Raw genomic sequence first — 25205 nt, forward strand, 5'->3', positions numbered from 1 at the left:
AGACTCTTTGTTGCAAGAAAAATAAATAAATGTGGCATCAGAACTGTAATTTACAGCCAAAATGGCTGAAAAAATAATATTTTCTTCAATCGAAACGCCTTGGTTTCACAATAGTTAAGAATGAAGTTTAATTTTGGGTTTGTCGGGTTTGTCTTGTCAAGTTTTCAGTTCAGTTGAAGGGAAGGAAGACGTTTTCCACTTGTCTAGAAGGCAGTGCCAAATAATGCACAAATTTTGTGCGTCGTAAACTGGATTATTTCCAAACGTTATATTTGGATTCAGTAATTTGTTACGTTTAGTCGTTCTCATAAATTTATGAGACTTCAATTCTGCACCAGGAAGTTTATCTGTTTGAGAAAGGTACTTTTGATTAAATTTATCATGTGGTGGGGTTATGATCATTTGGAACTCCCCCAGTACACATAATGTCATTCATCATATTGTTTAACAATTATGAGTGCATTTAACGGGAAAAGAAAGCATCAAAGTCCAAGCAAGCTGCCAGCCCGCTCCAACGTTGACTACCATCGCAAGTTATCCGGCCTGAAGAGAGTCATCAAAGACATAGTACTCGAGAATGCTTACCTTTGTGATGAAGTAGCTCAAGTCCATGAAGACACTTTGGTTTTGAAGGAGGAAGTGCGCTCTCTTTTGAAACGGCTGCACCAAATTGAAGCGAGTGCTGGTATTGAAAGTACGTTGCAGCCTCTGGGCTTCAGTTCTCAGGACGGCCAAACTTCATCCCCTGCACCAAAAAAGACTGTTAAGCGAAGGGCAGTTCCAGATGAAGAGGTGAACGGAAGTGCCTTGCCACATGTCTACAAGCAGAAAGTTGGCGGAAAGAACAAGGCAATCAAAGAAGAGCACTTTGAAGTAGATATTGCTGACTAGTAATTGACTTGATAATACTCTCAGTGGATAACCATCACTTCTGAGACTATACATCTTTTTAGACTTGTGGTGTGTACTCTTAAATAATCTTAAAGTGTTGTCTGAAAGATGAACCTTTTTTTTTGCAATTGCTTTCTTGTGCCTTTTTTTACCCAAAATTCATTGTTAGTTTAATTTCAACTCTTATAGCCTTTCAATTCATACATATATTTTGGCTCATGTAGAAAAGGATCCCCAACATTATTTGCTCACAACTTTAAAGAGATTCTTTTGTAGTGAAGCTTATAGTTTTACCATATAAGCCTTATTTTCACTGAGCTTTGTTACATGTGCATTTCTTGCTTCCAGAAATCAAAGCATCTATATCAAGATGGACGATGAATTACAGCATATGGCAATGGACTCTCCCATCAGTGCTGCTGCGTTAGGACTTCCTGCCCATCTGACTGACATCACCCTGACTGCAACGTCACCAAACCTCCAACGTGTAGCCAATGGTAATGGCTTTCAACAGTTACCTCCAGGCCACTCAAAGTATGCACAGTTGCTTGCGGTCATAGAAGAAATGGGCAAAGACATTCGCCCAACATACGCAGGCAACAGGGGTTCTGCAGAAAAGTTGAAAAGAGGCATTGTGCAAGCTCGAATCTTAGTACGAGAGTGCCTGATGGAGACTGAGCGAAGTGCTAGACAGTGACCTGACAGTAACCCTGTATCAATATATGTATCAGGACTTTAATTTTGGTGTTAGGTCTTCAAGCATCTTATGCTCTTTTATATGAAACTTTTTTCTCTAAATTTTGTGCTTCTATAGTACAAATATGATGTTCATTCTCCTTCTGGAAATTCTTATCTAATGTAGGTTTGATGTGTCAAGTACCATGTTTGTGTTGTCGTTATCTTTTCATTCTTAGTCAATTTAGTGTTGTCCATTACCATAGTTCATTTTAGCCCAATATATATTTTACACCTATATTTTTGATTGTATATATTAGAGGCAGCTTTGTGATTAATGTGAACTCAGGGATTTGGTACTTGAAGTACTCAGGGATTTGGTACTTGAAGTACTCAGGGATTTGGTACTTGAAGTACTCAGGGATTTGGTACTTGAAGTACTCAGGGATTTGGTACTTGAAGTCATTGTGTACCGAAGTGATATGTTGTTCATTTGCTCTCAAAGATATGCCAAGTTTATTGGTACTTTCTCTCTTTTTTTAAAATGTGTAGGGATTCACTAATTTGTGCACTCCAATGGGTGCTTCAGTGATGTGGTTTTAATGTATCTGCACTTGTAAACCATTGTGACTGTTAAATTAGTGGCCCTTAAGCCTTCCTGTTCACTTCCTGGTGGGTGGTTGCACCTAGCTGTATACTGCAACTAAAGAGTCTGACCTTTATTTCCCATTTCTTTCAAATGTACCTGGGTTTTTATTTTGCTTTGAATTTTTCCAAATGGTAGCTCTTGTTTAAAATTTTAAAAAATGTTGTTTCCCTATTTAGTTTTTGGTAATTGTGATTTTAATACTGTTGAGGCTGAGTCACTATCAAAGCTGAGATATTTTTGTTAACTGATTGTCCCCTCTAAGCAATATTTTGGTTAGGTATTTTCTTACTCATGTAAAAGCTTATGCGAAGACTGCTTTATCTAGGTTGTTTGTGTGTGATGTGATGTAATAAACCGTGATTTATTCAATCTGTCATAATTTAACATCCTTTTCCCTTGAAGTTCATTGAGTAAATTAGAAATGAAACCTAATTTGAAACTTAATTTAGTTTAACTGATTTGATTTTATCCATTCTTTGCAGACATGACTACAGCAAAATTTACAACAGTCTTTGACTGGGATACAATCCAAAGTGCTGATTCAACTGAGTGGTGTCCACTAGCTCCAAATCAAAATGTATTTGTTTGTGGTACTTACCAAATAGAGAAGAAAGAGGGGGAGGGCAATGATCCCTCATCCCCACCAACGCATCGCCTTGGCAGAATTTATGTTTTTGAAGTATCTGATACACTTGCTCTGAAGCCGCATCAAGTCTTGGACCTTCCTGCTGTTCTTGACTTGAAGTGGTCACTCCAGAAAATCTGTGGAAAAACCCTCCTGGGTGTTGTAACAGCCACTGCTGCATTGTTAATACTGGAATTGCAAGAAGACAAACAGCTTGTAAAACTCTTTGAAACTGAGGTGAAAGGTCCTAATGATATCAAAGAAACACTGGCTCTTTCTTTGGATTGGTCTTGTGGTAGATCTTCAGTTGATGCCTTTGGGGATAATCAAGTTTATATTACTGTTAGTGACTCTCAGGGTGGAGCAAATCTGTTTAAAATTTCTGAAAATATGGATTTGACTTTATTGAAAAGGTGGCAAGGACATGAATATGAAGCATGGATTTGTGCATTTAATTATTGGGAACCATCAGTGGTGTTTTCTGGTAGGAATTTCTTCGTTTAATTGCCCTCTGTGTCATTAGGCTGGATTTTTCATGCTAACCTTTGTTTTATTTTTATTTTCCGGCCAGGTGGTGATGATTGTGTACTGAAAGGGTGGGACATCAGAACAGGTCTGGACACTCCTATCTTTTTAAATCGCTCACACAATGCGGGAGTCACAAGTCTTCAGAGTAATGCGTTATTTGAAAACATATTGGTGTCTGGAAGGTCAGTGCATACGTAAAGAGTTCCAGAGATGACAATAAAATATGTTCATGCATGAGTTTCCTGGTTTTATGTCCATGTTGGAGAATAATGGTTTGTTCTTTTCACGTTTCAGTTATGATGAGCAGCTACGGATGTGGGATACTCGAAAAATGAAGAATCCTCTTCATTTGCTCAATTTATCAGGTGGAGTGTGGCGTGTAAAGTGGGATCCTTTCTCTCATAATTCGATTTTAGCTGCATGCATGCATGGAGGTTTCCATGTGGTCAAATGCAAGGACACCCTTAATAGTTCAGGTGAACCAACAATCTTAGCTTCCTATAATAATCATGCTAGTATTGCCTATGGTGCTGACTGGTGTCATCTTGACTCGCCATCTGTGAAGATGTTGTTTGCTAGTGATGAAGGTGCTCTGCAACCAACTTTGGAATATGATCATAACTTAACCCTGGTCTCTACTTGTTCCTTTTATGATCATAAACTTTGTGTTTCTGTGTTGTCTGAAAAACAAACCTAAATTAGGATCTTTCTTTATTAATAAATTTTAAATATATGTGTACTATGTTTAAATATTACAGCAAAAAAAAAAAGGTTACATAATTCAATCAATGACTAGAATTATCACAGTGTGCAGATGTAAAACAATGCAATGAACACAATTATTTTGTGGTGAAGTGAATATGCAGGGCTTTTCCTAATGATTCACACCATTCCTAACAGGTCACAAACAGGCATATTAATTATGGCTGCTAAAACAGGTTGTGATTGTCCGTCTTTTACAACTAAGACTCTGACTTGATCTGAGAGAGCTAGTTCCGATATGTTCCGAATCATAGTTTCAAAGGGATACTCTAATCCAGGCACCAAAAGTGGGACCTGTAATAAGCAGTTTTAAATAATTAAGGACTTGTCTTTAACTGAAATATTCATTTAAACAACAAAAGTTTTTAAATTTTACTCACATTGATGAATGGTTTATCCATAGAGTACATCTTGTCATCAAAATGAAAGAGGATACCCAATCCTTGGATCATAGAGGAAGCTGATATGTTCTGAAGAGAAATTACCATTTTAAATAATGGCCCCAGTCCCAAAACCTGTGATAAGAAAATTGTCACAATCTGTAGAGGTAGCTGGCATCACTAGGTTACTTTCAAGACTTTGCCAAATTACCTGTGCTGAAAGTTTGAGTGGTTCTGCCCCTTCCAGAGAAACTGGGTTGTTGCATGACTGCAATGCTTTCACACAGGCTCTGGCCACATCCACTCTAAGCTGGAAGAGGTCTCTTTGAAAAGTCCTGTGCATCACTGCAATGATTTAAGTAAAAATTAATAATAATATTAAATGAGAGGGGAAAACAACAACAAAATGGTGTCTACTTACTGACGCAATTATCTCGTTCTCGCATTGTCTGGTCAAGAAATAGTCGGGTCTTTTTGGGAATTTGGAGTTTTATTTGTTGGGCAGCACCAGGTGCAACACTGGCAGTATTGCCTCCACCATTCAAGTTAAAATGAGCAGTCCTTTTCAGAATCTTAACCAAAAGACTGCCATCTAATAGCATTAAAAAAACATTGTTACTTTCAATAAAATAAGAGACACAGAAACAGACTGCAGACTATTCTCTTAAGAAAAGCAAATAATTTTTATCAAGAAGTCTTAAAGGTGCACTTACCGACAGTGAACATTATAAGAGCATTTTCTTCTTGCCCAAATCTACCAAAAACTAGCCCTGACACAGACTGTGGGGCTTTTATCACATCGACCAGCTGTCTGCCATTGTAAAGTTGAAGCAAACCACCATTCAAGGAAACAGCAACAAGAGTTGCACTCTGGTGCGGCAAGGGTACTGGACACAATGCACATGCAGCAGCAGGTAAATTGATCATCCATTGCAGCTTGCCCTAAGATATGAGGAAAATTAATTAAAATCATAGTCAAAATTGTGGATAAATTAAGGTTTATAAGTAGCGGCTTAATCTCGAACCCAATGCAAGCAAAGGAGCAACAAAATACCTTTTTTGAATAGCACTGCAGTGTTTGATTCATCAATGCAATGGTTATTGAAGCATTGTCTGGACTAATAGTCATGGCAACAGGTTGAGCAGGAAGTTGAACCAAGGTTTTAGTTTCAGTCCATCCTCTACGAGCAAGCCTCAAACTGCCATCTCTGCAAGCTGCCACTATGCGAAACTCCACAGCATGCAGACCACATGCAGAAAGTACAGCTGGCACAGCCAGTGTTGTACTATCTTCGTCTGAAAGTTTTATCTGAATAAAAGAAGTTTCAAGAGTTACATTAGGGGAAAAGTCACCTGTATATCCTGGTTATTAAAATTTTAAAATAACATACCTTTTCTAGGATAGTAAATGCTTCTGGATCTAAAACCAATATCTCAGAACTTTCTGTACCAACAACCAAACACGACACTGCAGTCTCCTCAGCTAGGGCCTTTTTTAATGTTGTCATGCATGTAACTACAGTCTGTAAATAATTTTTATTCATTATTTTTCTAACGATTGAAAAACATATTTCATTTGATGTTAATGAAGATAAGACTGACCTGTCGTTTTACAGGAAATTTGCAGTTTTGTTGGACAAATGACGATGTATTTGAGGAGTCTAAGGTTAGCAGATGTTGAGACTGTGTACTCATCTGGGAAAACCCAATTTCAGCGCGTAGATTGTTCAGTAACTCAATGAAGACTCCATGTTCAATTTGTTCATCTCGTACCTGGAAGAATAAGGAGAACATTACGTCAAATTTCTGAACTTGAAGTGTCAAAAGACCATACAAATATCTACCTGCATCCACAAATCTTTCTCCAGAGGGTTGATATCCATTGAAGGCAGGGAAAATTTAAAATAGGGACGCATATTTTTATAAATGTAAATGTTGGACCCTGATGCTACAGCAATGGCTGTAAATATACATTGAAAGTGGTCAATTCAAAAACTGGGGAGTCTCCAAATGTTTCAGTTTTAGGAAAACTTGACTACCTGGCATTCTAGGCTCATTTAAATCCATGTAAAATGATGTTACGCCAGTGGGTACATCCAGTAGGGCTGTCTCAGAATGTAAGGAAGTTCCTTTATAAACCTGAAAATAGTTTAATAATTTTTAATTTAAAAAAAATTTACAGTTTAATAAAAAATTTGTTTCAAAGAGCAATACACTCTCAAAGAGCCTGGTATATATATCCTGATATACCTTTAGTTTGACATTCGTTGAACCAGTACCAAGATCTGCAACTACTAGCTTAAAATCACCATCAGCATTTAAATCTGCCAACGTTATACAAGAGCTGAACGTATAAACTGCTGCACGGGTGTCAGTGTGAGCATTAAGCCATAGCTGCTCGTATTCCAAGTTTCTTGGGGAACTCATCATTGTAATGATGTGTGCAGTCCGAGGACTTCCACGATCAAATCCTGCAAAACATTCCAGCGCCCAAACAAACAAACAAACAAAAACAAGTAGCAGAAAGCAGCACAGGTAGCGCCACCGTCGCGGATGGAAGCGAGCGAGATCTCGAGAGCAGACGACTTGTCGGCGCAGATGGCGCTGCGGTCGCCGTGTTGTGTTGCTGTGTTGTGTCACGGTTTAAAGTTTTCCACAAATTAATGCACTTCAGCAGAATCAGAGAAAAATTTGGTCTAGCTGGATTTTGGAATTCTTAAATAATGTTAGTCATACCAGGTCGTTTTAACTTGCTTCGACACCAATATTAAGGAGTTATGTCTTAGTTGGGTTAACATCTGCTGTTGCTGAAATTTCTTCATAAGAGACATTATTTGCTATTTTGCTGATGTGTCAACGAACATTTTGAGATGTTGATCGATGACACGCTGGTGTTGAAGTCGTGAATATGCCGTTTATGTGATGGCAACCTTGTCTCATTCTTCTGAACCCAGAGGGGACTGGAGTTTTTGCAAATATTGTTCAAATGTGAAATTCAAAGTCCTCCAGGACTTAACTCGGTATAAATGCATAAAATTTAGTATTAAATTACTCATTTATTTCTTCTTAAGATCCGTTCTATTTATTTGTCTTAATTGCAGACATTTACGAGAAAAGCACTGTACGAGAGAGGGAGGTTCCTATGTGTGTCGATATGGACACAATGGTGTATGTTCATCTCTTCCTGTTGATGGAGTGAGTGATGTCGACTACGAAGATCATGTGCTGCGACATCATGTTGGAGTCACTGGCTTACCTGCTCTAGTTACTAATGGAAGTAATCAGATCAGTCAGCTGGAAGTGCATAAGATGTCGGGGAACTTAAGTCGAAGAGTCAGTTACAGTGATGCACCGCTTTTAGCGACTGAAGGAAGTAAATGGACTGTATACTCTGGCTCTCAAAACTTACCAGCTGTTCTAAATGACCCAAACAGGGGCAAGCAGGTTTGTAGAAATTACAGTGATGCTAAGGATAAATACAATTGATAGTAGTTGTATGTATTCATGTTCCAAATTATTTATCTCTTGCAGAAAGATTTTTTCACTAAACTGTGGGGTGATAGTTTTGTTGAAAGGACTGACATTCAACCTTCACCTTATTTACCGGAAATAACAGCAGCGCATTTTGAATCATATCTTCGAAAAATTGGAAAGGTAGGGTTGTGATAGCTTTTTTTAAACTTTTGTTTAAGTGGTAATATTGACTTTATACTGAAACATTTTTCATTCAATGATGCAGAGATACAAAAAACATGAACGTATGAAAGTAAGTGCTCCTCAACCTGAGAACTTCCAGCTGCTTCACTCATTTCCTAATTTAAGGGTTCCTCCCCTCCGCTCAACAGGTAATTTTTGTCAAAATTTATTTTATGGTTTGAAAATATTTTCAATTTGCCACTAATTCAATTTTATATTGTTTCTATCTTTTTTACCTTGCAGATAAATTGAAAATTGAGGTTGATGCTATTCCCAAAATTTTTTTGCAATCCAATTTTAGCCTTAGTGACCCTGAGACTTTTAATGCAGTGTACCATGCATCTGCAGACAATGCCTCTGCATCAGTATCTAGTGTGTCATCTGGAAAATTACTACAAGAGCAGGTAAATTTTCCATCTCATGAAACCTGAGAGGTTTCCTTTAGGTCAAAATTTTACTATACTCTCATTTCTTCTTATTATGCAGTTAAGTCATTACTTGGATATGGTTGAAGTACAAATAGCCCATCAGGTAGCACATAAATCTGATGCCTTCTTCTTGGCTATGAGGTCACATGATGCCCTCATGGAACAAATGACAGAAACCATTTCTGTGGTTAAATCATTGCGGTGAGCTTTTCATAAGAAATTTGGTAATGTTACAAGAAATTGTGGTGTGATAACTCTTCATCATTTCATTTTTTCTGTTATATTACAGAGGCAGTGTAAAAGTATTAGATGAAACACTTGTTCAAGATTCTTTGAAAATTCTCAAACTCAAGAGAGCTCGGTCCAATTATGTACGGGTCTATCAAAAGGTATATTATTATTATTAATTTAGTCTGAGTGTGTGAACTTCTGCTATTTGACTCATAACTATATTTTCATTAACCATTTTGCAGCTTAAGCTTATGGCAAGTGTGAGAGAGACTCAGCCCATGATTCAGTTATTGCTATCAACTCCTGACTATGTTGCTGCTCTTGATCTTATTCAAACTTCTCAAGAGATGTTGAAGCAGGAGCTGCCGGGTATTTTGAGCTTTCGGTATGAAACAAATTTGATAAGAGCTTTGTTGTTTTGACCTGAACTTTTTATCAAATTAATGTAAATGATTTAATTTGAAACAGACATTTGGGCTCCCAATTAAATGAGATGGGTCGTTTGATTGACAAGATGCTTAGTGCTGAATTTGAACGTTATGCTACAGCTGACTTGAACCGTCCCTTGGATGGTGAGCAGGGTGTTCTTGAAGGAGTAAGTACTTTTTCTTGTAGAAACTTGGTTCATTTACAACAATGTATGATTCAAATGCTCATCAAAAAATTTATTCTAGGACAAATTGGTGTCAATCATACTTGGGCTTCTGAGGCAGAAGCACTTCAACTTCATTGATACATACAAGTCGGAAGCATTCACAACTATTCGTGCTGTTGTAAAACAGGTGAACCTCCTTCCTCCTTCTATCTCTGATTCAATCAAATTACAGAATTGCTAATGTTTTCTTGTGTATTTCAGCTGGTCATTGAAGTGGTTGCAGCAAGTGATGGGATTTCAAATGATGCGGACTTGTCCCTGGGAGATCAGATGCAAGCTCTTTCTGTCTCAGAATGGTTTAATCTTATTCAGCGAGCCACAGATACATTGATGAATTTGGTACTCCATGTTAAGGTAATGTGCTCTCAACAGACCTTTTTTCGTTTTTGAAATGCTCTTCATCACATCTTGACTTTGATTTTACGTTTGAATCTAAATCAATCTCATTTTTCTAGGCTGTCTATGATGTTATGAGAGATGCAGCAGATGTTAGTGCTGGAGTCACATCCCAAAAATCAGGAGAGGCGTCTAGTGGTCAAGTTTCTGTGTAAGTGTCTGTTTGAATTACCGTAATGGATTTATGTTTAAAAATCATTTTATCATTTTAAGTACTTTTTCCTATTTTTTTATTTTAGGTGTGAGCCTCCAGATATTTTTTTGTCACCTGAAGAACATGAACGTGTTTGTGGCAAACTTGAAGAAATGCTGGGAGCTGTTTGTGATTCAGTTCATGAAAGATGTGCTCAGTTACTCTGTGCTCAGCCCTCTAGCACACAGTCTGCATCATCCCGGTTAGTTATAGTTTAATCAGCAAGTCATGTTGTTTGTTGGACCTTGTCTATTAAAATTCTTGATAAAATTTAGGGACTCATCATCTACATCAGCTGTATCGCACAATACTAGTACTGTCAATGGAAATGCAAGCAGCAGTGCCAATAGCTCCAACCCAACAGCTGGGTGGTTGGTAGAGAGAGCTTCTCCTTCACAAGTCTGTACTCTAAACAGGCTAGTGGAGAATTTTTGTGAACGTTGCCACCAAATATCGGGTAGGCAGAGCACTGCCCTGCGTTCTGCTTTCAAAATGCAGGTTAGTGGTTTAGAACCAGAACCTAGTTGTCCTATATTAATATATTAAGTCTTTTGGTATTACCGTAATATATTAGGCCCTTTTTTATGAACACCTACCTCCCTTTTCAGGCAAGCAAATTTGTAGTTAGATTTAACCAAGAGAGACGAAATAAGTTAAGTCTCATTCTTGATAGTGAACGATGGCGCCAGGCAGATGTCCCTGCTGAATTTCAGGCTCTTGTTGGTCGTATACATTCTACAGGTGAGTGTTCTCTAATATTATCAGACCAATTTGTTTGAAGTTTCTTTGATGTACACCTAATTGAATTCAATTTTATTTAGGAATATTTGGGACATCTCGCCCTGAAAGCAAAGCTGATGAAGGTGACTCTGAGCAGCCAAGCTCTGATTTACTTCAAGTTGGAAATGAGTCGTTTGCTGTTGTAGGGTAAGTTACCAAAACTGCATCTCACATGAATTTTGGTTGGCCATTTATATATTTATATTTATGAACTTTCTGTTTTTTTCTCAGAACTGTGTTGCTAATGGTCAAAATGACAGCCGATTATTGCAGTTGTGCGTCTGCTCTTCCAGTTTGCGCTTCTGCTCTTGCTCGCTCAGTCGCAGAGCTGTTGATGCATTTTAACTCTCGCTGTTGTCAATTAGTTCTTGGAGCAGGGGCAATTCAAAGTGCAGGTTTAGATACAATTACGACAACCAATCTTGCATTGGCATCTCGAGCACTGCAATTACTTTTATGGCTCACTCCACATGTCCGCGTTCACTTTATGGGTAAGTGTAAACTTGGTTATGCTGCACTTGATGCTTTAACATTCCATGAACTTTTTTGATGAATCAGTATAGTTTACCTACAATGATATAATTTTTCTTGCAGGATTACTTTCAACTAATGGTGGGAGTGCAGTGGGAAATCCTCTGGTGCGCGCTAGCCCTAGCAATCCTCTTGTTCAGCTAGACACAGTAGAAAGAGATGTAGCCAGCCATGTTCAAGAAATAGAATCTAAGATTCTTACAATTGTGTCTTCATTACTTAGTGTCCAACTGGATCGATGGGAAGTAAAGCCCCCTGTACCCAGCCAACCTTTCAGGAATATATCGAGGTATGTTTTCTAGGACCCCTTTGCATGTTTGTATTTTTTACTTCAAGTCAATTTGCACACTTTTCTTATTTTTGTTGTTTTTCTTTGACCAGGCATTTAACAAAGCTGCACAAAGCGGTTGCAAACATCATGCCTCAGGAGCAAGTTCAGCGCTTGTATCGTGGAATGCATCGCAACTTCAAAGACCGTGTGTGGGATCATCTTGCCAGGATTGGTGTTGTCAATAATGGAGGCCCCCAACATGGGTGTGTATTTTGATTTTGATTTTTATGAACGTGACTCGTTTGAGATAACATGTTTTAAAATACTGCATTGCACTATTTCAGAGTGGTCACAGCAGAACTAACATTTTACTTGGAAACTTTGCGGTCATTGAAAGTACTTCCAGCAGAAGAATTAGGAGATCAAACTTTGCAAGAAGTGTGGAGGTGACAACTTAAGTGATAGTTTCTTGAGATAACATGGTAGTATTTGTGAGGAAAATATTATTTGCCATAAGACTGAAAATGTCTAAATATTTAGTGTATTTTGTCAGTTTTTCTTTGGAGTTGTTTCCCTCATTGGATGTGCAGTGCACTCCTCTCAGCCAACTCTTTGCCTTTGCCTCAATAATGCAAGAGATCACTAAATATTGTTTCTGTAAAGTTTCTCTTTTATGTTTGTTATGCATGATGCATTTCTATTGTCTAGTCATCATTGGTTTGTTATGTTGTCATACCACGTGTGTCAGAGTCTGTGCACTCCTACCAGCATTGTTGGCATTCTTGATAGAGATCTGCTGCCCATTTTATGCATCAATCTCATACTGATTGGTTATTTTGTTTTGCTTTTATAAATGATTAATATAAAGTGTTTTTCTATTATTAAATGTTTTTCTAATGTTAAAAACTCTTTGGTCACTTATTTGGGATGAGAAATGAGGACAGGCTAGGTCTAATTTTCATATTCCACTATGTTTTGATTTTGTATTTTCCAATACTGCTGTCTTGTTCAGCTTTTTGAAATCAAATTTTTTAAGAGGTTGTATGTTACTATGTACATCCTGGATTGTCTATGTCAATATTGTTATCAATTTGGAGATCGTGAGGAAACAATATGAACTAACCATTGCTGGGACCAATTTATCTCCTCTCTTTGTTTTTGTATCCCCTGTGACCATCATGCTGTGACACTGAATCTAGTAAACTCAATCAATCTTACTACAGGATAATCATTGGTTTACTCCATGTGTCAATTAAAATATCAAGTCCTTAAATAAACAGCAGTATTATATTTTAACAATTTATTCATTTCCTCTTCAAACTACACACAATCTTACCCTTCAAACCGACTCCTTTCGCAGACCAGGTGCTCTGCTCACAGCGAATCGCACATCTCAACTCAGTGTAATCTGAGCAGGCCACCTTCACTCTTAAGTTTTAGCGGCCTCTCGTATTATGGAACCTTTAACGCCTGTGAGGTAGGCCACCGGGCCGGCCCGCAACAGACCTGTGTGGAGACGGTGGCCTGCTATTCTCGCAGGGGCTTGGTAGACCGCCGTCTTAACACCTGTGTATTGCGGGTCGGGCCGGTGGCCTACCTGGCAGGCGCTACCATTACCATTAGAGGCTAGACCACAGCGCCAACAGATCATGGGCACGCGGTGCTCTCGAAGGACATGAGGGTAGCTATATCAAACTCAAACGACGAAACTGATGGGGTGACGTGCTATACGTCGATGTACTACAGCCCTCACAATTGTAGATTCTCAAACTCAAACTCCTCGGATGTTTTCCCCCTGCCACCACCGAATGCAGCGCCGGGGCGCAGTTCCAGACCAGCGGTTTCCAACATTTTCTGGCCTGTAAAAAGAAACGGCTGCAAAATTTTCACCCCCTCCCCCTCTATATTCATCTCCTTCCCTCACTCAAAATAATTTAAAAACATAACAATGATATATTTTTTCAAAGTATTGGTTTGTGCCAGGGTTGAAAACATTAAAATTTTTATGAGACACTGATTTTTGGGTCGCAAGACATATGGAACGAGTGTTTTTGCTCCTCTTAAATGTGGAGGGATATTGCGGTGCGACCACACGCCACCCTAGCCACAACGACAACAAGGGTTGGGTGGAGAACCGCAGCGCTGGCCGCTAGCCGAGCCGAGCCATTTCAGAGAGTCCTGCATTGGCTCTTCGTTTCGTCTCATGGGACACCGGGGCACTCATGGGACAGTGGAGAGACAGCGACGGGCCGCCCGCCACCCTTGGCGATGCCGTGACGATGCCGCGGCGATGCACCACTGGAAGCGCGGGAAGCAACAAGCACTGCGAAGGGGGAGGGGCCGCGCCGCCCGCACCGCGCCGCGGGATAGGCGTGCTGGGCCATGGCGTAGCGCCGGTGGAGGGGGCGGGGTCGGGGCGGGGCAGGCGGGGGTCCTGAGACCGGCGCGGCGGCGCGGCCATGTGGAGTGGAGCCCCAGTCGCACCGCACCGCTTCGCTCAGTCAAGCCCGCCGCCCCGCGCCCCGCACCGCTGCAAACACGCCGCGAGGCACGGCGCAGCACGCGCAGCACGCGGCGCAGACGACACGACAAAGTGCCTGGGAGCCGGCGGCGGACACGAGACACGGCCGCCATGTGACGTCAAGTGACACACGCCCCGTCCACCCGGCAGTGCCGAGCGACGCAGTGACGCAGTGACACAGTGACACGTCGAGGAGCGACTCGCCTCGAGTACCCGGGACTCCCCGTGGACAGTCCGACAGCCCTCGGCCCCGGTGCACCGGGGTGGCTGCGAAGAGCCTCGTCCTGGTGGCGTTCCGGGCCGAGCGAAGACCGAGCGCGGTGCCCGGCCTATCCCAGCCGGGGATTCCCGTTTCAAATCATCGCGGTCGCCTCCACCCTCGAGCAGTCCAAGCTGTGCTAGTGTTGTGCGGCGTCCCGGCGTCGCTGCGGTCGGCTATCCTGCCACCGCGTTGCGACGAGACACGAGAAGACCAACTTAGAGCGCGATCGAACGGACAGGGCCAGTGCGAGTTTCGATTATCTCTGAGTGCCTCAAACTAGAAAAGGAACCGCGGTGCGTCGCTCCACCTAGTGATGCCCATCGAGAGATAAATCTGGCCGGTGCTGCGTCTGTGTGCGTGCGTGCGTGACCGCTGCCCCGCTGCCCCGCATCTCCGTGGCGGCGCTAGCGCTAGAGCCGGCCCGACAGGCCCCACACCGGTAAGAGGAAGAGGCGACGCCTCCCCGTTTTGTTTTCGTGTCGGCGCGCTGCTGACTGATTCCGAGACTCGTTTTCATCGCGCAGCCATAGGGTCTCCCGTTCAGGTGCGAAAGAGACAGAGCGACGATAACGACTCTCGGAATCAGTCTGCAGCGTTCACTGCGTTTTCTGCAGCAACACACCACCTTGCCCTCTGCCCTGCCTGCCGTCAGTGCGTTCCCTTCCCAGTACCTTGCTGGGTAGTGTTGCGCCTTTTCCTTCTAGCAGGGCCGAAGTAGTGCTGTTTGCCTACCTTGGTGTCCAAGGAGTCCCGGATCCGCGCCTGCTTGCCGTGCCTGCCGACAACTTTTTTCATTACCAGGCACGCCGTGCCGCTCCGCGCCGAGCCGAGCCGCAAACAACGTGCGGGGCCGCTTGTCGCGCAATTCACTTTTTGACAACGTGTGGGATTAGCGCGAAGGGACAGCAGCCGGAGCTAGCAGCACACGTACTCCGAGAGTCGTTTCCGTCGCTCGGTCTCTCTCGCTCCTATGCGGGACGCCTCGTGATTGTGAGAGGGACAGACAGAGCGACGTAAACGACTCTCGGTCTGCAGAAGCGGCGGTGGCGGGACGCGTCCCGCGGCGTCCCGCGCGCCTCCGCCATCCCTTGGTCTCGCCTCTTTATTTTCTTCCAAAGTAGTCTCCACGGCCAATTGTCGCTGGCGTCGCGGAAAGTTGCAGCGATGTAACGGAGAAGTTTAGAGTCCGGTCGCCCGGATGCCAATGTGTCCCCAGGGTATCAATAATATCGCACTGCTGGAACTCTCCTCCACCACCACCAGCCAGCGCGCTCCACCAGGCTCCACCAGGCCCGACCCGCCGGCCACTGTTTTCCCAAACTGTCGAGGCGTGCAAGAGAGAGACCGCCCAGCACTCGGCATCAGTCTACTGCCTTCTGCGACAGCAGATGCACGTGCAGAAACGGCCACCATTCAGGTGTAGGGTTGCCAACCTTGTTGTCCGCGTGCCCGTGCGAGTGTGTGTATGTGCGCGCTCACACCCATTTTCGCGCCAGTTCGACCGCCGTGGAGGAGGGAGCTCATTTCCGGCGGGAACCGCATCCGGAACTGCACGGCTTGCACAGCGACGCCGCGCGGTGCCGCGGCTAGGCGGCCAGGCCAGGCTAGAGTCCTATAGTGGTCCTATAGTCCTATAGTCCTAATTCTAAAGAGCATTTCGAGGGTGGCTGGCGATCAGAGTATGAAAAATTCAGTTGGTTCACTCTTCTCTCCCACTATAGGACTCTAGGCCAGGCTAGCGGCCGGGCTAGGCGAGGCGGCCGGGTCAGGCTCCACGGTGAGTGTCCGCGGCGGCGGCGGCGGCCGTGTGTTCGCCGCCTTTGCGTTCGCACGGCGCGGCTCGCCACGGCCGGGCCGGGCCGGACAAAGCGCCGGAAGAAAAGGAATTGTCAAATTGGTCGAGACCGGTCGAGACTCTCGAGCGGCAAATGGAGCCGTGGGCTTCTCCTCGCGCGCCACTTGTTGTCGCGGGCCGGCAGGGCAGCGGAGGGCCGCGTTGGCATTGTGCCCCCACCACCCCTCCCCCGCCCTTCATTACTGCCAATATGCCGGCGACAAAGCCGTACAATGCCCGTTGGCACGCCTGTCGGCACGGCCCGCCCGGCCCGCCCGGCCCGGCGGGGGTGTCGCCCAGTGTCGCCACTCTTTTCCATTCCGAATGATATAATCCTTTTGTAAACACGATACGCTAATAAGCCGCCGCGCTGCTGTGTGCTGCCCGTGACATGCCAGCGAGGGGAAAAGGAGGGGGGGGGGCTGTGCGTTTGACGGGCACGCGGCGGGAGTCTCACCCCATCCCACCTCTCACAGTTTGGCAGTGTCCGCGGCGCCTGCCAAGCACTGCCCAAGTGGAGGGTCGTTTCGTCGCCCTGTCCCTCTCGCACTCGCCGGGGCGCCCTCTGAGTGCGAGAGGGACGGAGCGGCTCTTGTAACACCGGCCGTCATCATCAGGAGGTCGAGACCCGACTCGGGACGATCCCGCCTCCCTGAGGACCTTCCGCTGGCGCGCTGTTTTTCCCCGTTGGGCTGGGCAGTGCAGGGGCCGGCGAGGCCCAGCACCCAGCATCCCGGCCCGGCCGGCCAGCACCCCGACAGGTGCGCCGGCCGTCCTCGTCACAAAGCAGGCAATCACGTGGTGACGTCCGGGAAATTGCTTTCTCGAATGAGGGACATGGATCGGGGTCCGCACTGCCATCGCCGAGGTGGCTGGCTGGAGTCCTAAATCCCGAAGCCCGGTCCCCGGTATCCCAGGCCCGGTGCACTCGTTCCAGAGATGCGGCGATGCAGCCAACAGTGTGCGGGCCGTGCCGTGGGGGCCAATCGCCCTCCTCCTTTTGTTCCGTTTGGCGGCAAACTTGATCCGTTGTGACGGTTGTGATGGGTGGCGGCGATGCGGGCCGCGGTTCGATCCCGGCTCGCCCCAATTAATTTTTTTGCGCGCTATCGCGCGGGCGACGGGATGACGGGGCGGGCAGCTGCCACTGACGGCGCGCCGCACGTCGCGTCGTTAGGAACGGATTCAGATTCAGATTGGGATCGTGTCGCTAGCGGAATGCCAATAATAGGAATCGCAATCGGGCGCCGTGCCGCCGTGCGCCTCTCTCTGTTGCTGGCTCCTTTTTGTTATTTTGCTCGGCAAAGATTTATCGGACGCGTTGACGTTGTCGCCACCAGAGGGACGCCGCAGCACGCCGGGCAGCAGCACGGCCAACACGGCCAACACGGCCAGCACGGCCAGCACGGCCTCGGTGGCGATGACTGGGATGACAGATGACACCTGACGGGGCCGGACGCCGCTGCATCGAATCACGGTGCATTTCCGCTCGGCCAGGCCGGAGGGCCGGAGGCGGGGGCCCGGCAGGGTGGCTGTCAGGGGGTGGCGGCCCGGCGGGGCGGCCAGGCGGCCCTGCAGGGCAGGACGTGCCCTGCAGGGCGGCGTGAAGCGGCCAAGGGAAAGGGGCTGGGCTCATTAACATGCATGCCGGCCTACAGGCAAAGCACTGCACCAGCCCAGAGCCCCCGTACAAGACCGTGGCTCGCGTGGACCCCTCAGCAGACAGCGTGCAGCATGCAGCGGCGTGGCCTCGGGGGGCGGCTCGACGGCGGCCTCGGGCCCGAGGCGGCCATCGGCACGCTGGCGTCCGGCCGGGTCCAGCGGCGCGCGCTGCCGGCCGGCTACATACAGCTCGCGTTAATGGACGCACCGCCACTTTGTGTCTCTTAGCCAAAAATTAGAGAGGCCTAATTCGATAATGTGTCTGGACCGCCCCCTGCCCGCCCCCTGCCCCCGCCTCCCAGTGGGCTGGCCGCTTTCCATCCTCATCTCTCTCGTTTGCATGTCCGCTGGCGGCCTGGCGGCCTGGCGGCGCGTAAAGAGCCTCACGGCGGTCGTGGCCGCGATGACGCGGACCGGGCGCTGCCGGGGACGACGACGGGGACGTACGAAGGGCCCCGTCGACCGCCAAACGGCAACGGCCGGCCCCGGATCACGTCGCGCCCTCATTATGATTTCATTATGATTTCTAATTGGATTAATCGTTTGGCTGCCTGCCTGTCTGCCTGCCTGTCTGCCCGCCAGGCCCGGCGGCCGCGAGGCGGTGGGCGTGGCCGGCGTGGCCGAACCACTGCGGCGAGGCGGCCAGAGGCAGATGCGACGTGGCGATAGGATGCGCCTCGTTCATTCATATTATTGGACACGTCCCCGATGTTGTTGTTGATGGTGCAGCCCGCTCGGCCCGTTCGGCGTGCTGATGGCGGTGGCGCTGCAGTGCGGCAGTGCGGTGGAGTTTGGCTCGGAACGTCAAAGCTTCCGGGGGGCTCGGAGCGTGGCGCCACGTCCTCGTTCAGGGTGCGCCTTGGTGACCGTGGTGGCCCCGGTGGCCCCGGTGGCCCCGGTGGTCCTGGTGGGGTGTGCTGCCTGCAACCAACTGATTCCCTGGGCCGTTTACGCACGCCGAGCGTGAGAGCCACTTTGGCGCGGAATTTGGTCCGCGTTTCTCGGCGTGCCTCGCCAGCCCTAAAACTTGTGTTGCTGTTGTTGTTGGCCGCGCTCTGGCCTTCGGCCTGGGCAGTGCTCGGAGGCTGTCATTGTTGTTGTTGTTGTTGTGCTGTTATCGTTTGTGTTGAATCGCGCGGCTGGCGGTGCGACGGTGCGCGGCCGAAGATCGGCCCGCTCGCCGCTTTGATCTTCGGGCGTTTCCGGTCCGACTCGAAGCGACATCGACAGCGCGTAGTGGTGTAGTGGCGGCCGTGTGGCGGTCGACGTGCACCTGCCCGCCCCGCCCCGCGGCCCGTGAACCGTGAACGCCCGCGAGCTGCGAGGTAGGCCACCACGGCGCGCAGCGGAGTGGCGCGGGCCAGTGCACCCCGCTGGCCGCAGGCGCTTGTCCGATCTCCAGAGCAAGCCGGCGTGGTGCTGCGCTCGCCTTGCCGCCCCCGCCTTGCCGCCCCCGCCTTGCCCCGCCGCCGCGCCCCCGCCTTGCCGCCCCCGCCTTGCCGCCCCGTCGCCGCTTGCCGCCGCTCGCCCGCCCCCCCACCCCCCGTCTCGTCTGCTCGGCGCGGTGCAGCGCGGTGCAGCGCGAGGCGACAAGAGAGTGGGGGAGGGAGAGGGACCACGGCGCCGAGCCCCTCACGGCCGAGGCGCCCCATTCAGCCGGCCCGCCGTTTTGTCGTTGCAGGTGTCGCAAAACAGCCACCCTGCTTAACGCGGCCCTTCTAAAGAACAAACCTTCCGCTTGTCAGAATGTTTGACGTGCCGTCCAAAGTTTCAAAAAAGGATTACAAAAAAACGGGAATAAAGAAGTTGATTTCATTTAGCATGCTCTGATTTCACCAACAGATTTAAATCATCTCAGCAGCGAGTGAGACGCTTTCGGGAGTCGGTCAAGCCATTTTGAGAGTCAGTGAGGCCATTTCTAGAGTCGATGCGGACGTAGGCGGACACGGACTAGTCGCTGTGGAGAAAAGAGGGCGATGCTTCTTCAACACGTGTTTAAAAACAACTACAACAACAACAGCGAAAAAAAGACAAGGAAATTCTAATTTCTGAATTGTTAATGAGATTAGGCGGCCAACTTGGAAAGTTTGCACGCGGTGCGCCAAGCGGTACGCGGCGTCGACGTTGTGCGTCGTCTTCCTCTTCTTCGAGGCATCGCAGCATGGCGGCGTGGCGGCCCGCCCCGTCCGTCCGAACGCCGCAACTCGGAACAACACCTATCCCCGCTCGTAAACTTGATAAATGAAGCCATCTAATAAAATTAGCATGGAGGCGTGGCGCGGCGCGGCGCGCCAGCCTGCCCATCAAGCGACACTTTGTAATCTCGCGTCCCGACACGGCACGGCTCGGCACGGCAGTGTTAATTGCTAATGAAATGTTATTGGCAGTCGTATGAGGTACTGGCCGTACTGGCCGCGCGCGTGGTTGATGGCGGCTGCGTCTCCGGCGCGTCGTCGTGCTGCGTCTGTGCAGATGCGCGAGAGAGAGAGAGAGAGAGAGAGAGAGAGAGAGAGAGAGAGAGAGAGAGAGAGAGAGAGAGAGAGAGAGAGAGCGGCGTCTAGCCAGGTGCGAAAGGGACTAGTGCGTGCGTGCGTGTCATAATTCTCAGCTCGTGTCATCGATGCAAATCCCCGGGCCCGTTCGTCGTGTTCGCCGGCGTTCGTCGGCGAGGCTGTCCTGGCTGTCCTGGGGCTGTCGGTGACGTGACGGCGTGACGGCTGTCGCCGCCAAGTGCGTGGCGGTTCATCCCGGCCATCCCGGCGTTCGACGCGCCGCCTCACGGCACGTCGCCCGGTCCCGGGCCTGCGGCAGGGCGGCAGGCCGCGGCCGGCGGGCCGGGCATTCACTCCTCGGCCTCCAGCGCCTCCAGCGCCTCCAGCCTCCAGCAGCACCAATCGTAGTGCAGCTTCTGTAATCGCTTTATGAGGGCCGGGAGCGAGTCCGGCGCTACCTCATTTGCATATCAAGTCGCCGCCGCCGCTTGCGCCGCGGTGGGCGATCCGCGTACCTCTGGAATGTAACGACTGGGATTACTTCTCGCCTGTGTGTGTGTGTTCGTGTGTGTGTGTGTGTGTGTGTGTGTGGTGTGTGTGTGTGTGTGTGTGTGTGTGTGTGTGTGACGTGTGCGTCGTGATTAGCTCTTTCTATTGCCGGTTTGCTGTGAAAAGAAAATCAAAACAACAACTCCTTCCTTGGCCGGTATTCGAACGCACGACCACGACCGCCATAAAGTCGGTCATTTTGTCTGCGAGACGTTTCGGCTTGGGTCGGGCTGCACGGCCTGCGACGGCCTCGGCCTCGGGGGAGTACTTTATCGCGTGGTGCCGTTGTCCCCCAGTCCCTGCCCTGCCCCGGGTGGCCGTCGCCGCCGTCGCCGCCGTTCGTGTGCGCGGCACACTGTCGGGGCCCAATGAGCTGTCTCGCTGTCTCGTGGAGCCGGCCGAAGTTGGGTGTCACGTCGCGTCGGTGCCAGGACCGCCAGGACTGCCAGGACCAGGCCGCGGCGGCCTCCTCCACCTTGTCCCCGCCCCGCGCCGCGCCGGTGCCGGTTCCCGGCTTGTCGCCGGCGGAGGCATCAAGGCGGCATTATTGGGGAATAAAATGTTAATTTACTCGCGCCCTTGGCCCACTGGCTGACTTCGCCGAGTTTGTCGTCAAGCTGTGCCAGCGGCCCGGCCCCGGCGGCGCGGCGGTCGTGGCAGCCAGCGGCAGCCAGCCGATGCAGCGGCGGCGCCAACGACTCGCTGACGGCTGACGTCAAACGCCGAAGTGATCCTGGCGTCCTGGCGAGGCCTCCGCTGGAACTGCCGCGGAACTCGCGCGGGCCGGGCGGACGTCTGGCGAGGACTTTGACGAGGCCGCGTCCGTCCACGGCGGCCGTGGCGGTTAGGTTCGGGCCGGCCTAGCGCCTGCAGGGTAGCCCGGCCCGCGGCGCCCTGGAGTTTGGCGGGGCGGCCTACCTCCCGGTTCGCAGGCTCTCGGTGCCCCGAGAAGCGCCACTGACTGGCCGACGAGCGGAGCCCTGCGAAACCCTGCGGAACCCTGCGGGCAGGCGAGCGGGTTTACCGCAGTAAGCCTATCAGCGGCCTGTTCCTCCCGTCCAGCAGCCAGCCCCGCCAGCCCCGCCAGCCCCGCCAGCCCCGCCAGCCCGACGGCGACTCGACCCCGCAAACAAGGCGAGGCGGCAGCGCGAGAGGCCCTGGTTAGCCCCGGTAGGGCCGCGCCGGGCAGGACAGGACAGGGCAGGGCACGACAGGCCGACCCACCCCGTGCCAGGGCGGCCCAGCAGGGCGGCCCAGGGCCTGGCGCGCCACGCCACGGCCAGTCCTGAATTATTCCCACGTCACTCATCCGTAATGGGGACTGTCGCTGTCTCTGTCGCGCTGTCGCGTCGCCGTCTTGGCTGCAGGGCTGGGCTGGGCCGCCGCGCTGGAGCGAGCGGGGCGGGCGCGACTAATGACTTCATCGCATCGCGTCCCCCTCCCCCCCTCCCCCCGCCGGGATCGTTTTGTTTGGCGGCGGCTATTTTCCCCAATCGCTTTCGTATTATACTGACTGGCGGCGCGCGGCGAGGCGAGGGCAGCCGTTCATAAGGCATGCGGGCGCCTCGCGGCCCTCCGCGGCCCTCCGCACAGTGGGCCAGAGGACCGGTGGAGGCGGACAAAACTCTCGAACTCCAGAGTCGCTTAATGGGACTCGAACCGAACGTGTGACCCCACCAATGGATTGCTCTCCAAACGAGGAATCCATTGGTGGGGTCACACGTTCGGTTCGAGGCCTGTTTAGCGACTCTGGAGCTCAAAACGCGTCTGGAGTTTTGTCCGCCTCCACCGGTCTTCTGGCCCACTGTGCTCCGCGGCCCTTGGAGGCGCTTCGCCCTTCCGCCGCCGTTGGCCTTTGTCGTTGCCGGGATGGCCATCGCCAGCCGTCGGCAGTGTCGCGGCGAGGCAGTGTGCCGCGACCTCCGCAGCCTCCGCAGTCCGGCGCGCAGATGGCGCCACCAGCCCTCGCAGGCGGGCCTTCCCTCCCGGCCGTCCCGGCCGTCGGAATAATGAATTTCGCCGTGAATATGGCCGGTTTATATCGCGGCTTTATCTCGCCGTCGCGCCATTCCGCCATTCCGGGGCAAATCAGACAAATAAGTGCCGCCCGAGTCGCCCCGGAGCGCCGAGACGGCGACGACGACGACGCGCAGGGCGAGCAGGGCGAGGACGGCGGGGCCGCAGCGCCACGGGCAAGGGGCTTTTCCAAATAAAGGCCGAAAGAAATGCCGCTCTCTCTCTCTTCTCTCTCTGTTTTTTTTTGGCAGTGTAGGGGCGAAATGCGGATCAATAATTTTGTGGTGCCATAGCCATAACGTGTCACGGCCCCGGCTTCCGTCGCGGCCCCGCCCGTCCCTTCGAGCCTCGGGGCCGTCGGGCCGCCAAAAACGAAACCCTTTGATGTTTCTAATTGGCCGCTAAAGACGAGCAGCGATGCTGGCCAGTCATCAGCGAGGACAGCGTCGAAACCTTATTTCTCCAGGCTTCGGGAAACCACGCCGCGCGCGCGTGTGTGAGAGAGAAAGAGAGTGCGAGAGTGTGAGTGTGTCCCGAAACCTCTCCTCCACCGTAAACCCAGGCCTGTCCCGCATACTAATTGGACGTTTCACTTTTAATCTGCGACGCGATGAGGCAAAGTGGCCGCCTCTGACAACTCGCGGGGCGTTCGGGCGCGGTTCGCGGTTCGGGGCGTCGGAGGCGTTCGGGACGGCGGCGCCATGGCGGCGCGACGCAACACGGCCGAATGGACCAAAGCGCTTCAATTTAAACGAAAGCGCTTTTCCGCGCCGAAAGCAAATCGGCTTTCCCGCCCGCGCACCGCGCCGCGACGCGCCGGCGGTTCCGTCGTGTTTTTCTTTCAGTGGGTTTTGGTTTTGTATCGGCATCGGCTCGGCGCGAGGCTCGGCGCCGCCGCCTGTCCGCACGCTCGCACCCTCGGCGCCGCCGTGCCGCACCGCGGGCCGCGCCACTGTTAAATATGGCTCTTGGCGCGATTACTACCGGACCCGCCTCGCCCTGCTGCTGCTGCCCCCACGGACCTGGCCATCCCTGCAAGGCGGGGCGGGGCGGGGCGGGGCGGGGCGGAGCGGGGCGCCCAATATTTGCTCCGAGTATTGCCAAACACACTGGCTCCGCCGCGGCGCGGCGCGGCCGTGCTCTGCCGGTGCGGGCGGCGTGGACAGCGAGGACGCCAGTAGTATTTAGGATGTCAGCCCCACCCCGCCCCGCCCCGCCCCGCCTCGCGTGCGTCGGTGCGTGCGTGCGGTCGAGGAAGGGGGTGTTGTCGAGATGGAATTTTGTTTGCTGAGTAACCGCTAGGGTCCCCGCCTGCCACGGGCGGCCACACCGCACCACACCACGCGTGCGTCGGCAGGGACCGGGATCGAATCCCCGCGAACCCACTTTTTATTATTTTTGGAGTGCTCAAGTCCTTGGATCCACATCTGCTGGGAAAAACGCAATATGTTGACGAGGGGGGAGTTGAACCTCGCTCCTCACCAATGGAAGACTGCAGCGCCAGTGCTCCTCCCAAGGCTGCGCCGTGTTTACAGCGAGCACTTTTCTAGACTCCTCAAGTCCATTTGCCTTCTTTTACCTGTAGCCATTCCAGTATTTTCTGTTTTTTGAAGGGGGATTAGCCTTTGTTCGAAATGCGATGATTTTTCGGCGACCCTGAATCGAAAGTGCGCAGGGGGGCGGCTGCTGCAGAGTCGTCCTGAGCGGCCCGGCCCACAGTGGGCCAGAAGACCGGTGGAGGCGGCCCCACGCGTTTTGAGCTCCAGAGCCACTAAATGGGAGTCGAACCGAACGTGTGACCCCACCAATGGATTGCTCTTCGAATGAGGAATCCATTGGTGGGGTCACACGCTCGGTCCGAGCCCCGTTCAGCGACTCTGGACCACAAAACGCGTCTTGAGTTTTGTCCGCCTGCACCGGTCTTCTGGCCCACTGTGCGACCCGGGCTTGCCTCGGCCGGCCTTGGCGGACACAATAACGGAACCAATAACGAACGGGCAGCCGTCCGGCGCCGCGCGGGATTACAATCTAAACCGAAAGAAATTAGAGATTGCGATCGCGCGCGTACATTAGCGAAACAAATGTCACAATCTGTTGAGGAGGCCGCGCAAGCCGCGCCCGGCGTAATGGAGGCGGCAGTGTATCTGCGTGATGGATGGAGGGGTCGGGCTTCGGGCC

General features: G+C 50.3%; 4 protein-coding genes across 5 annotated transcripts; 3 read left to right on the plus strand and 1 right to left on the minus strand.

The window, feature by feature from the left end:
• The first annotated feature begins 158 nt into the window (after positions 1-158).
• Positions 159-4107, plus strand: LOC117646555 (diphthine methyltransferase). Its single transcript, XM_034387594.1, has 4 exons — positions 159-360; positions 2698-3324; positions 3412-3550; positions 3663-4107. Exons 2-4 carry the CDS (start codon positions 2700-2702, stop codon positions 4063-4065), a joined length of 1167 nt encoding a protein of 388 aa, XP_034243485.1. The 5' UTR covers positions 159-360; positions 2698-2699; the 3' UTR covers positions 4066-4107.
• LOC117646556 lies at positions 358-1381 on the plus strand. The gene is made up of 2 exons (XM_034387595.1): positions 358-960; positions 1240-1381. Exon 1 carries the CDS (start codon positions 454-456, stop codon positions 889-891), a length of 438 nt encoding a protein of 145 aa, XP_034243486.1. The 5' UTR covers positions 358-453; the 3' UTR covers positions 892-960; positions 1240-1381.
• Positions 4067-7029, minus strand: LOC117646554 (Bardet-Biedl syndrome 1 protein homolog). Its single transcript, XM_034387593.1, has 11 exons — positions 6761-7029; positions 6550-6649; positions 6355-6470; positions 6113-6283; positions 5902-6033; positions 5565-5819; positions 5224-5452; positions 4932-5102; positions 4722-4855; positions 4511-4645; positions 4067-4424 (listed from the first exon to the last, which is right to left on the minus strand). The coding sequence occupies exons 1-11, from the start codon at positions 6938-6940 to the stop codon at positions 4251-4253; spliced, it is 1797 nt and encodes a 598-aa protein (XP_034243484.1). The 5' UTR covers positions 6941-7029; the 3' UTR covers positions 4067-4250.
• Positions 7030-7103: 74 nt separating this feature from the next.
• Positions 7104-12987, plus strand: LOC117646551 (vacuolar protein sorting-associated protein 54). Of its 2 annotated transcripts, none has more exons than XM_034387589.1 (20): positions 7104-7235; positions 7612-7954; positions 8042-8164; positions 8250-8355; positions 8450-8610; positions 8693-8835; positions 8924-9023; positions 9108-9250; positions 9334-9460; positions 9540-9647; positions 9722-9874; positions 9976-10067; positions 10156-10311; positions 10385-10607; positions 10718-10850; positions 10931-11036; positions 11121-11380; positions 11484-11709; positions 11802-11954; positions 12036-12987. In XM_034387589.1, the coding sequence occupies exons 2-20, from the start codon at positions 7820-7822 to the stop codon at positions 12139-12141; spliced, it is 2754 nt and encodes a 917-aa protein (XP_034243480.1). In that variant the 5' UTR covers positions 7104-7235; positions 7612-7819; the 3' UTR covers positions 12142-12987. The 2 variants fall into 2 exon arrangements, with proteins under 2 accessions (XP_034243480.1, XP_034243479.1); XM_034387588.1 differs by having other exon boundaries at positions 7121-7530.
• The last annotated feature ends 12218 nt before the right edge of the window (positions 12988-25205 follow it).

The sequence above is a fragment of the Thrips palmi genome, unplaced genomic scaffold (assembly GCF_012932325.1).
Source record: "Thrips palmi isolate BJ-2018 unplaced genomic scaffold, TpBJ-2018v1 HiC_scaffold_19, whole genome shotgun sequence".
NCBI classification, from domain to species: domain Eukaryota; kingdom Metazoa; phylum Arthropoda; class Insecta; order Thysanoptera; family Thripidae; genus Thrips; species Thrips palmi.